Source organism: Colletotrichum graminicola (genome assembly GCF_000149035.1).
Source record: "Colletotrichum graminicola M1.001 genomic scaffold supercont1.5, whole genome shotgun sequence".
Classification (NCBI taxonomy): Eukaryota; Fungi; Ascomycota; class Sordariomycetes; order Glomerellales; family Glomerellaceae; genus Colletotrichum; species Colletotrichum graminicola.
In genome coordinates this window covers 898,541-910,089 of record NW_007361009.1, presented here as the reverse complement: position 1 = coordinate 910,089, position 11,549 = coordinate 898,541, and the positions used below count along the sequence as shown (strand labels likewise).

At 57.3% G+C, this 11,549-nt stretch overlaps 4 protein-coding genes across 4 annotated transcripts; 3 read left to right on the top strand and 1 right to left on the bottom strand.

Annotated features, from left to right (window-relative positions):
• Positions 1 to 345: 345 nt before the first annotated feature.
• On the top strand, positions 346 to 669 carry GLRG_02606 (uncharacterized protein; the record flags this gene model as incomplete). Its single annotated transcript, XM_008092615.1, has 1 exon — positions 346 to 669. The coding sequence occupies one exon, from the start codon at positions 346 to 348 to the stop codon at positions 667 to 669; it is 324 nt and encodes a 107-aa protein (XP_008090806.1).
• Positions 670 to 5,745: 5,076 nt separating this feature from the next.
• On the top strand, positions 5,746 to 6,447 carry GLRG_02605 (uncharacterized protein; the record flags this gene model as incomplete). The annotated part of the gene is made up of 1 exon (XM_008092614.1): positions 5,746 to 6,447. One exon carries the CDS (start codon positions 5,746 to 5,748, stop codon positions 6,445 to 6,447), a length of 702 nt encoding a protein of 233 aa, XP_008090805.1.
• A 1,849-nt stretch (positions 6,448 to 8,296) lies between these two features.
• Positions 8,297 to 9,649, top strand: GLRG_02604 (zinc-binding dehydrogenase; the record flags this gene model as incomplete). Its single annotated transcript, XM_008092613.1, has 2 exons — positions 8,297 to 8,493; positions 8,572 to 9,649. 2 exons carry the CDS (start codon positions 8,297 to 8,299, stop codon positions 9,647 to 9,649), a joined length of 1,275 nt encoding a protein of 424 aa, XP_008090804.1.
• A 446-nt stretch (positions 9,650 to 10,095) lies between these two features.
• On the bottom strand, positions 10,096 to 11,331 carry GLRG_02603 (uncharacterized protein; the record flags this gene model as incomplete). The annotated part of the gene is made up of 1 exon (XM_008092612.1): positions 10,096 to 11,331. One exon carries the CDS (start codon positions 11,329 to 11,331, stop codon positions 10,096 to 10,098), a length of 1,236 nt encoding a protein of 411 aa, XP_008090803.1.
• Positions 11,332 to 11,549: the final 218 nt, after the last annotated feature.

The window sequence follows — 11,549 nt, the reverse complement described above, 5'->3', positions numbered from 1 at the left end:
GGCACCAGACCTAACTTTTGCCCAGAACTGACACCGGGAGTCGAGTTCGGATACTGCTTACTCGAGAGAAAAGGAAGTCACCACGTTTTGTACAGCTGTTTATCGTCAGGCAACCGACGTTCACGGGCCGAAGACATGCGAGGATTTTACTAGTCACTCGCGGTGTACCCTGTCGGCCCCGACCTGCCGTTTCGTTCTATAACTCTCGCGATTCAGAGTGCTCGCACGTCCTCGGTGTCTGCGCTTTTCTCGGGATTCCGGTGACATTAAGGGCTCAGACCCTTTTGGAACGTTGATCATGGCATACTTCAAGTACGGAGGCCCACCGGCATGGTGGGGGGCGTCATGGGCAGGGGGGGGTTCGTGCTACCGCCGCCGGCGATCGAGGAGCCCGACGACGTCGTCGACGACGACGGAGACGACGAGAGGGGGGACTGGGAGAGCGTGCGGAGCGCCTCGGGGATCCCGAGCCGGATGCAGGGCGGTGGCGGCGGCGGCGCGGTGATGAGCGCGGCGAGGATCAGCCTCGGCAACAGGCTGAAGAAGTCGGCGGGCGATACGGCGGCCGCGTGGACTCGGGCCTCGAACCTCGGGAGGACCCGGGGCGGGAGAGGGGCGGTAACGAACGCGAGCGGGAGCACACGCGGCAGCTGGCGAAGCGGGAGGTGATTCGGGAGCGTTACGATGGGTCCCTTGTTTGGGGGGGGGGGGGGGGGGGGGGTATCTGTACCACCTGTGTATAAAACTGGCACCTGTGAGACTATTCAGTGTGTTTGAGTACCAAGCGTTTTTTTTATTTTTTATCTACATAGCGGGAACCACGAGGAGCTGCGTCTCATGTCTTTTGATGTCTATTTTCGGACGGGTGGGTTGAGGGTGGAATACTCCCGACGCGTTCCATCTCTTTTTTCTCTCTCTTTTAGGGCCTTGTGAAGAGACGATTTTTTTTCAATTTCTTTCCGCCCATACAGAAGTACGCGGCGAGTAGCCCGCCTCCCTTCTTCTTTTCCTTGGAATCCTCGGAGGACATTCGTCGCATCGGCAAGCTGCGGCGGGTTCTCTGTCTTTCTGTGTCAGGCACAGCTCGTGCCTGGCATCATCATCAGCAGCACTCGCCGTGTGTGTGTGTGTGCCGTTTTCATTCTTCGTCCTTGTCTGCGTAGTGGGCGACAAATACGTTCGGGACGAACGGACGGACCCCCCCCTCCTCCTCCCTTCAAACGAGGACGAGGCGTCTCCGACGCCGCCACTCATCTCCCCCAAAGCCGCCTCTGTTCGTGGGTACCAAAGTAACCTGGCCATGTGTCGTCGTCCGATGGCGGCGCCGCGGCCCGCCGAGGCCAGTGCGAGCCGATTTCGCAAATCAGTGCGTGATGACTAGTCCGAGACCCGGGCCTAGCGGAGTTTCTCGCAGAGATATCAGGCCGACTCCACACTCTCTCCGATCTCCCACCGGTGACATAGACGACGACGCTGCTCCAGTCATGTGCAACCTCAATCACGGCAGCTCCCCAAATCCGAGCGAGTCATCATGCTCTTGGACGCGTGTTGAGGAAGGGAGGAAAGAAGGAAATAAGGAAGGGGGGCTTCTAGAGGTGAACCGTAGTAATGCCAGGTGATGTCGCAAACTATGGATGGTACCATGGGACCACGGCATGCGAGCAATGCTACGATCAGGGGTATTGACGATGGGCCATGCCTGTGTTGCTTCCGGTCGCCGATATAGTACATTGTATATCATATCGGCGTGCAACAGAGCTCCGGGGCCTCAATTCGGCGCAGCCGCTTTGACGTCTCAAGTGCGGTGGAGAGGAATGCAACAATGCTGATGACGAGATCTGGAAATCATAACAGTCGGATATTGTGTTGCAATAGCAAAAAAAAGGTCTTCTTAGCACGGCGAAAAAGTCGGCGGGGAAGCACACGATGGACACACGGCCCGTTTTTCATCTTCTTTTCTCCTCGGAGACAGCCGCGGAAAATAAAGGAGGAAGAAAAAGAAAAAGAAAAAAAGTGACCTGCAGGTCGGCAAAGAGAAATTCATTTCCATTAAATGTTTCAATGCCCCTTGCTTGCTTGAGAATCCGAGGAGCCGGGACAAGGTCCCCTCTCGCCGCGTGGTTTGGGCTGCATGAAACGGTATGTACCTTTGGATTGGCAGGATGATGGGCCATGACGGATAGGATGGCGTAGGATATTACTGGTTAGCTGCATCATCCTCGAGGAAGTATTGATACGTTGCCCCGTCGTGCCAGGGCAGAACAGAGCAGAACAGAGCAGAGCAGAGCGGGGTTGGGAAGACGGGACGTTGGTGAAGAGATGATAGGGGGGAGGAGGACTAAAAAGAGGAAAAGCTGCCGCGAAATGGGGATTACCTGGCTTCGTTCTGTGCTGGCAAGGATCTGGGAATCACCACACACAAGGATCAAGGATCCTTACGTCGGGGAATCGTTGGTCGTGGGGATTGTGGCTAGCGGCCTGCAAGCGAGGGGATCCAAGATGGGGCCGCTTGCCAGTTTAGGAATTCAATGTTTCTCGCTTGACCGAGAGGGTGACAGGGCGGTGTTTTAATCAAGATGAGCAGAGCCTGGGCATACATATGGCGTCGTTGACTCGTGCTTGGACGACAAGCAAACAAGATGGTCGATGTTTGGCGGTGTCGTGCCGTGAAAGAATGGCATTGCTGCTGGCAATGTCTAGAGGATGGGCGGACATTGTCGCTGCCGCAGGAGGAGGCCTGCCTCGCGGGGCGACTATGCGTGAATTCGGACGGGAAGGGGACTGTTTGACGTTTGTAGGAAACACGGCGGGTTGCCAATGCAGTCTGCCTCTCCTGCCCCGGTCTGCGGCAGAGGACCCCCCCCCCCTGGTTGGCTATGATTACTGAAACGGGATTATTGATAAGACGGCTCGACGCAACAGGTCGTCGAGGGTCGCTTGTCTTTTGGCGTCGTCGCGAGAATGCTGGAATGGCTGGCTGCGACGGGCACATATCATGTCCAGGAAGAGTCCCGAAACATGATGGCGGGCGGCGATCCCAATGACGGAATGAGAGAAAAGGTGCAAGCAAGGCTTCCTATTTGCCGGGCACTTGGGCCTTCCGAGCCATCAGTAAGGAGGGTACGGATACATGTGTGTGAAATGGATTGGCTCGCCTGATGGATGGATCCAAGGAATGCCGACGAGATATAGCAATGCTATCATGTCGAGGCGGCCACCGGATGGTACCTTGCTCTGGAGGTAATTTCGTGGGATATGCATGGCAGAAAGCAAACGAAGCAAGCTCGCTGCTGCGACGCGCCGTTATGCACGCACCACACCACGCGGGCGGGTTGTCATCTCTCGGTCGGTGCACAACTGGGGCGTTGTGAAAGAGTTGTGCTAGTGCAGATCCACGGACAATTTTCCTGCAGGCGTGGTTTTGGCGCATCTTGGTGTAAACAGCAACGTTTGGGACGTTTGATAATTCCAAGTTGCTCAGATTGCGTTTGAGGGAGATGTGCAATTATGTAAGCATCCCCTATTGCGCGGGAGACGGTTAAGCAGCTTGGGAGGAAGGTACGAAGTGCATCCACTGCCTAGGTGTACCTACCTACCTAGGTGGGTTAGGTACTCTGTAGTGTATCTGTAAGGGACCAAGGTACCTTGTATCTTTTGGACCAGGTAAGAGGCAGGCAAAGGAAGGAGCGATATAAAGGCGGGTGGTACGGAGTATATCCGTAAGTATCCGTACATTACTACGTATGTATCCGTCCGGAGCAAAAGTACGGGGTACATACATCAATCAAATCCACCATGACAATGCAGCCAGTGAAGTGAACGAATGACTTGAGCTCACAGGCGTCAGTCATACTTGTCTTGATCATTGTCGTTGGCACGACCCTTTTATTGCCTTTGCCTGCCGCGACCTTTCTCTCGCGTCTCTCGCGTCTGGAGCAAGTGAGTGTCATTATCATACGTAGTAGGTAGTAGCCCCAACGCCGATAGTGACAGGGAAATCCCAGCCTGGAACGGCATCTTCCATCTTCCATCTTCCATATTCCGTCCATCTCTCGCAATGCCATCCCGTCGATGGGGGGGGGGGGGGGGGGAATGTAGCATTGAACATTTATAGCAAGCAGATCCTGGGCAGAGTAAAATAAATGGCAAGTGGCTGATGAATGCACGTCATATCGTCCTATTCTTTCCGCAGAGTTTGGCAGAAGAAGATCGGATAGAAAACGAATGAAGGAAAAAGAAAGAAGAGGGGGAAACACACACACACAGACAGACAACTGTGTAATAGAGAGACCGAAGGAGAAGAAAATACAAATAAAAATAGAAGAAAAAAAGTAGAGAGAAAAAGAAGAGAAAAAGAAGAGAGAGAGAGAGAGAGAGAGAGAGAGAAAAGTAAAGGAACAATTCGCCAGGACCAGCCATGCAGGTACAAGGGACATGGAGAAGCATCAATACCCACCTACCTAATCGTAAGTACCGCTACCCACCAGAGTACACAGTACAAAGGCCAACCCCCCCTGTCGGCGAACCGCCTGGGACTTCTACCAGTAGTTTACTGCGTAGCACCGCCAAACACGCAGAGTGCCGGATCCCTGCAGCGTCCGGCCATGTCAGGAACCAATCCTGCCCAACAACAGCCATTGCCCACACGAAAGCTTGTCCCTCTAACCACCGGAAACACACTCGCTCGAGCATCAAACCAAACAAGCCCAACCCGTCCAGGACTGGATTGACAACCCGGATAGCGTTCTTGTGTCCGTATCGTACCGTCCGTCTCGTTCCCATTTGGCCCCGGTGCCTGTGCCTCGCCTTGCTGACTGGCTGCCCGTTCCATTCTTCTACTCCGCTGCCCCCCCCCCCCCCTCCCTCAAGGGTCTTCCTTTCCTCGCCTCTAGGACTCTTCTTCTCCGATTCTTGTCAACTCGTCCTCGTCGTCTTTCCCGCAGACTCAAAAGAAGGTCCCCCCAGTGACCCGAATCGACCCCTCAGCTCTGCTTTTGGGCCATTGAGACTCTCAACGCCTTCGTCCTGACGTCTATCCTGTCTGCCTATGGCTACGCGTTCAAGTCGATCAAATCACCCCCGTGGCACGATACCATCGCCCTTCTCGTACCGCCACACCCCGTACGAATCCCAGCACGCCGGCAATACGTCGCTCAAACCTGCTGCACTACCCTGCAGTTAGTTCCCCGAGTCCCTGATACGCCGCGTCGCTCGCCTGTCCGGCCTTTCCCACCGCCAGCAGAAGTACCCAATCTCGCTCCAGAGCCGAACCCTGCAGTCCACTTCATCAATATCGACACTCCGACAGTCGACAGTCATCGAGGGAGCCGTCCGTATCCATTGCTCGTCCCGGCTCCATCTGATCAGCGGGACCTTCTGCATGCCTACACTCTAGTGTGCTGCTATATTTTGCATCATTCGCCTCCAGTCTCCAGCCTTGGAGACGCTTGCATCACACACTCGGCCCGCCTTGCTTGTCCCAGACGGCAAACCTGCACTCGCACACACACTGACTGGGCCTGTTTCTACCACCCTGGTCTCCATCCATCCAACAACAACACACACACCACGGGGCGAACCGCACCGCCTTGTCACGCGTCCGTCTGTTCTGACTGGGCCGTATCCGCAACCGAGTTCCTGCATCTGCAAACCTCGTCTTTCAAAAAAAGTCCCATCCCGGCCCAACCTCGCCTTTACACCGCAAAGTCAATTGATGACACACGCCTGCCCGTTCCGCAACACGCCATGCCTTCCACCACTGGCGCATCGAAGCGATTCGAGCTTCCCAAGCTCGACTTCAAGTTCGGCTCGTTGACCGACGGAACCGACATCCCCCCTCCGCTCCCCAGCCCCGTCCAGGAGGTCCCCACGCCTCCGCAGACCCCGCGCGTGAGCGAAACCAAGGAGTCCGACTCGGCCGTCAAGGCAAAGGACAATGACAAGACGAATGGCCACGCGGCCGCCGTGCCGGGCTCGCCCGCCACCACCAACGGTACGAAAGGATTCTCGGAAGACATGCCGCTCTCTCCAACATTGTCGAGCAGACAAGGCAGCATCCGTCGTCTCTTCAGCCGGACTTTACTGAACCAAGCATATGCAGAAGGCGACAGCCACGCGAACGCCAACGGCGGCGGACCCCCATCCCGTCCCATGAGCCGCAACGCAGGCAGCATCGCCGACGATAAGAAGACGAAGCGCACCAGCGGCTGGTTCAAGAGACTGAGGTCCTCGGAACCCTCACCGCCTCAGAGGCGATCCAGCACCGTCTACGAGCACCCCAACATCAGCGAGACCAGCAGCAGCCATACGCCGAGCAAGCTGCAGTCTCCTCCGGTCGTCCAGGGGCCGCCGCCGCCCATGATCCCCGAGCTCAGCGCGCTCCAGGCCAAGCTGGACCTGACGGACGGCGGCAGTCTCGGAGATGACCTGTTCAAGAACATCAAGTAACCACCTACCCCCGTGGGGTGGTGGTGGCAGGGGGGGCGAAACCCCGCAACGAGTCATGGAACAATATTTACAGACTTGCCGGTTTTTAGAGTCGGGAGCCGGCTACCTTGTCGGACACGAAAATCGAACCGGCACGCGCCGACGAGCGAACAACCGAATCCGAGCGGATGCACCCACACGATTTCCTAGCGTACTCCTTCAGTTGAACTTCTTTTTTGAGCCAGAGCTGGGGATAAGAGAGAGGTGGTGGTGTTGGTGGTGGGAAAAGGCGCGGTAGAGTGGTGAAGAGCGGAGGCAAGATTGGAAGAAGTTATGCAAGATACCCAGCTCGCACCGCGGGCTCATTCTGACATACGATGTTTACACTTTCTTTGTTACGGTTTCTCTTTCCTTTTTTTTTCGTCTTCTTTTTTCTATTACCTTGCTGTTTTTTTTCTCTCCCCTCTTCACTTCATCTCGTTGCGCTGTCTGGAATACAAAGGCATCATGGGACGATAATTGCAGTATTCTACGGCTTGCTGGTTGTATCCTCTCCTACCGTACGGCTTACCTTTTCCTGTACATGTTTTATGTGTCGAGGGTTTGACGAAGGCTGGAAAGAGAAAAGAAAGGCCGAGAAGTTGGGAACGGACGCCGATCCCAAGATGGCATGAGGCCAGTAACGATACCAGAAGGCGAAAGGGCAGAAGAGGTCACGATCAGTAGGAGGCGAGCGGTCAAGCATGTATGTCCTGACGCTGCTGGTGCCTTTTTTTTTTTTTTTTTTGACCAATGCGGCCCGCAATAGAGTCTAGGTTTTGACGGCTTACGATGAGTTTAAATCGACGTCGCCCTTGCAAGCAGCAATTGGTCCGTCAAGCAACGTGATGAGAGCACGAGAGATGAGAAGAAATGGGCTGATGAAATCACCAACATGCATCCGTCCAGCTGTGGGGTGGGAGGAAACCCCATCTCATACCGCCACAACGACTTTCAAAAGACAGTAAATGGACACAAGCAGCGAACCCCGCTGCATCCGACCTTTTTTTTTATCTCTTCTTCTTTTGCGCTTTGGCCTCTTGGGGGGGGAGGGGAAGGGTGACAGACAGACAGACAGACACATGCTGTATGTGGTGAGAGGCTTGCAGATGTAATGCAGTAGTGCGGAAACGCCAGGCAGCATCCTGCTGGTTCTGCTGGAGAATAGCGGGTGCATTAGTTTACATACCCAGGCAGGTAGGTACCTTACCGTAGTAGTTAGTCACCTAGTACTCCGTAGTATACAATTAATTGGTCTAGGTAGTAGGGTGAGAGGGGATGCCAGAACCTGTCAGTCAGTCAAAGCCACGCACCCTGCAGCCGTATATCAACTTTTGCAGCCCATCCGCGCGCAACATCAACGGCTTTTTCTGCGCGTGTCATGGCGAGCGAGCGGGCAACGGCAACATGTCATCCGATCCAGCCGTTGATCCGTCCTGTCCTTGGGCTGCCGTGCCTCTCCCGGACATGGGAGCTGCCAGCCGCGGTAAGTGTGGTGTGGTGGTGTAGTGGTGGTGTATCGCAGAGACAGACAGCGGGACCCCCTCCAAGGGGAGAGGGGGGGAGGGGCCGCGCTAGCCCCATGATTGGTCGGCGTCGTATGGCGGGTAACGTCATTGTGAGCTTTTGCCGAGCTAGGTAGGTACGTAGTAGGTAGGTACCTTTAGGTATGCATTTTACTTCACCTTAGTCCGTACTTTACATCTGTACGAGAAGCTTCTCACCTCCTACCTGCTTTTCTCCCCCCCCCTCCAACAATATACCCTCGACACTTCATCTTGGGTCAATTGTCACCAATCCGAGGCACCGAAATCCACCTAGACGGACACAAATGGCGTCGAGTCTGCGCACAACGACGACCCTTCGGCCTCTGGCCTCCGCGCTGCGGCCGGCCACCGGCAGATATACGCAGCAGCACCAACACCTCCTCCCGCGGGTCGCCCGACGACACAAGTCCGGCCCGTACGGCTACACCCAGGCCAAGGCCCTCGTCTTCTCCAAGGAAGGCGAGCCCAGCGACGTCCTGCAGTACGTCGTCGGAGTCCTCTCACGCTCCCCCCGAACCCGACAAGTGACCGACTGACCAACGCGCTCCCACCCCGCCAGGCTGCACACCCACTCCATCTCCCCCTCCATCCCCTCCTCCGCCGTCCTGCTGCGCGCCCTCGCCGCCTCGATCAACCCGGCCGACATCAACACGATCCAGGGCACCTACGGCGCCAAGCCGCCCTTCACCCAGCTCATCGGCACCCCCGAGCCCGCCGCCATCCCCGGCAACGAGGGCGTCTTCGAGGTCGTCTCCGTCGGCTCCCGCGACCTCGGCCTCCAGAAAGGCGACTGGGTCATACCCTCGGCGAGCTCCTTCGGCACCTGGCGCACCCACGCCGTCGCCGACGCCAAGGACGTCATGAAGGTCTCCAAGGACGGCCTGACCCCGACCCAGGTCGCCACCGTCAGCGTGAACCCCTGCACCGCCTACCGCATCCTGCGCACCTACGGGCCCGGCGAGATCCGCGCCGGCGACTCCAACCCCGGCGTCATGCGCGCCCTCGACCCCGGCAGCGGCGCCTGGTTCATCCAGAACGGCGCCAACAGCGGCGTCGGCCGCGCCGCCATCCAGCTCGGCAAGCTCTGGGGCCTGCGGAGCATCAACGTCGTGCGCGAGCGCGACACCGAAGCCGAGACGGCCCGACTCAAGGACGAGCTCGAGGACCTCGGCGCCACCGTCGTCGTCACCGAGAAGGAGTTCCTCGCCCGCGAGTGGCGCGACCGCCTCATGGAGCTCACCCGCGCCGGCCGCGAGCCCGTCGGCCTCGGCCTCAACTGCGTCGGCGGCAAGTCGGCCACCGCCGTCGCGAGGAGCCTCGGCGAGAGCGGCACCATGGTCTCGTACGGCGGCATGGCCCGCCAGCCCGTCATGCTGCCCACCGGCCTGCTCATCTTCAAGGACCTGCGCTTCGTCGGCTTCTGGCTGAGCAAGTGGAACGAGCGCGACCCCCGCGGCCGCAAGTTCGCCGTCGAGGACATTCTCGGCATGATCCGCGAGGGCCGCTTCCGCGACGTCCCCGTCGACGAGGTGCCCTGGCACTGGGACACGGAGGACAAGGTCCTCAAGGACGCCGTCCAGGGTACCCTCGGCGGCTTCCGCAAGGGCAAGGGCGTTTTTGTCTTTGGCGAGACGTGAGTAGGACAATGGCCGATGACACTGTGTGTGTGTGTGTGTGTATAGACTGTGACCGTTGTAGGTTGTAGCATACGGGATAGATTGGGTGTTTTTTTCTTCTTTTTTTCACATCATTTTTTCCTCCCCTCTTTCTTTGGATGATGGTCTGGGCCGGCCGAACCATCAAAAAAATGCGACTTGCCGCCCATGCAAAGCGCCGACTCGGTAGTTTCTGCAACATGTAATGAAGTGATGAGGAAGTGGCATAGACACACACACGCACACTATTCAGAGCATGGCCTGATTCTTCCGTGACGAGACAAGAATATATCGGTACTTGGTCGTGTACCTATGTATTACTGACTGCTTTCAACCCTCTTGGCACACTCGCTTCCTTCCCACCAGTATTGGGGTCTCAACATCTGCTTCGTCGTCGACTTTGTAGAACATCCGCGTTCGCGTCGTATTCAAGAGTCGTTATCCTGGCCCTCGTTGACACGCCCGCGGCTCGCCTCGCTCTCCCCACCCTCGTGTCCGCTCCCCCGTTCCGGCTCCTCACTCCACTCGGCAGCCGTGCGCCTGGCCTGTTCGTCCCACACGTTGGAACGGACGAGCGTCCACAGTTCCGACCCGGGAGTGTCGAGCCTGCCGATCCACCTGTACTCCCAGCACCCGCGGCCGGTCTCGCGGAACCGTATCTTGACAAACATGTCGAGGCTCTTGACGACGTAGAACAGCGGCCACACGCGATCAATAGTCAGGATCCTCCTCCAGCGCTTGAACCGCGGCTTGGACGCGGAGCGGTAGTGCCGCAGCCATTCGAGCACCCACTGTCTGGGCTGCTGGTCGACGCACTGCTGGTCCCCGGTGAGCCTGAGCGACCGCACGTAGTACGTCCCCGCGTCGTTTCGGATCGCCTTCACGAGCTCTTCAGATCGGTCGGGTGCCAGGAAGCCGCGGACGCGCGTCGCGGCCGTGGCCCAGTCGTGCCTGATCCTCCCGAGCGTGTCCCCCCAGCCCGTCCACAGGAACTGCCGGTAGTTGATCTGGCGCCCCTCAGCTCGGAACTTGGCCTCTTTCATGGTTTCAAAGATGCGTTCGTACGTCCAGACGTTTTCGCCGTGGCTGTGCGCTCGGCTGTACTCGGCCACGCGGGCGATATAGCCGTCCATCGGCGTCGGGGGCTGTGGGAGCATGGCCAAGCCGGCCACCAGCTTCTGGAGCCACTGGCAAAAGTCCCGGCGCTCGTCCGTAAAGTGTCGGAGGAACACGACGGGAAGCATCGTGGGGAACCCGCAGTCTCTGGCCTGGTCGTGGCCGGTCGCCCACTCACGGCAGAGATAGCAATCAACGATAAAGCCGGGCTTACGGAGCATGTCTTGGACCCACGAACTCTCTGGCAGGTAGCACGCGACGAGGTTCAGGGTGTCGGCCTCCTCGAGCCGGTGGATGAAGTTGTGATAGTTGGTGGCCCTGTGGACATCGTGCTGTAGGTATATGGCGTCTCGGTGTATCGCTATCTCTTTGTCGACCTCGGAGTCATGCCGGGCGGCGCAAGACTGGACGCGGTCACGTAAGACCGCCACGCGCTTAATGAAATCCCGTCCTAGGTCTGAATGAAGGAAGACCTGGTCGAGGATTCTCATGGCGTCAGCCAGCCAGGCAGTGCGGTTCTCAAAGGTAGGGAAATGATTGCCGTTCATTGTCTCGTTCGTATTGAGGGATCAAAGCAGATACCGTTATGTAAGTTGAAGTTTGAGCACTGTGAATGGTTCGTAGTCGCTATCTCGGTTCCAGTTATGAAATGCCTGAAATTGTTGTGCTGATTTCCCGAAAAAGAAGATGATGTATGGACGGTGTGTGGAGACGGTTGGGTTTCTGCTTGAAGAATCCGGTACGACGCCCCTCGAACTCGGTCGTC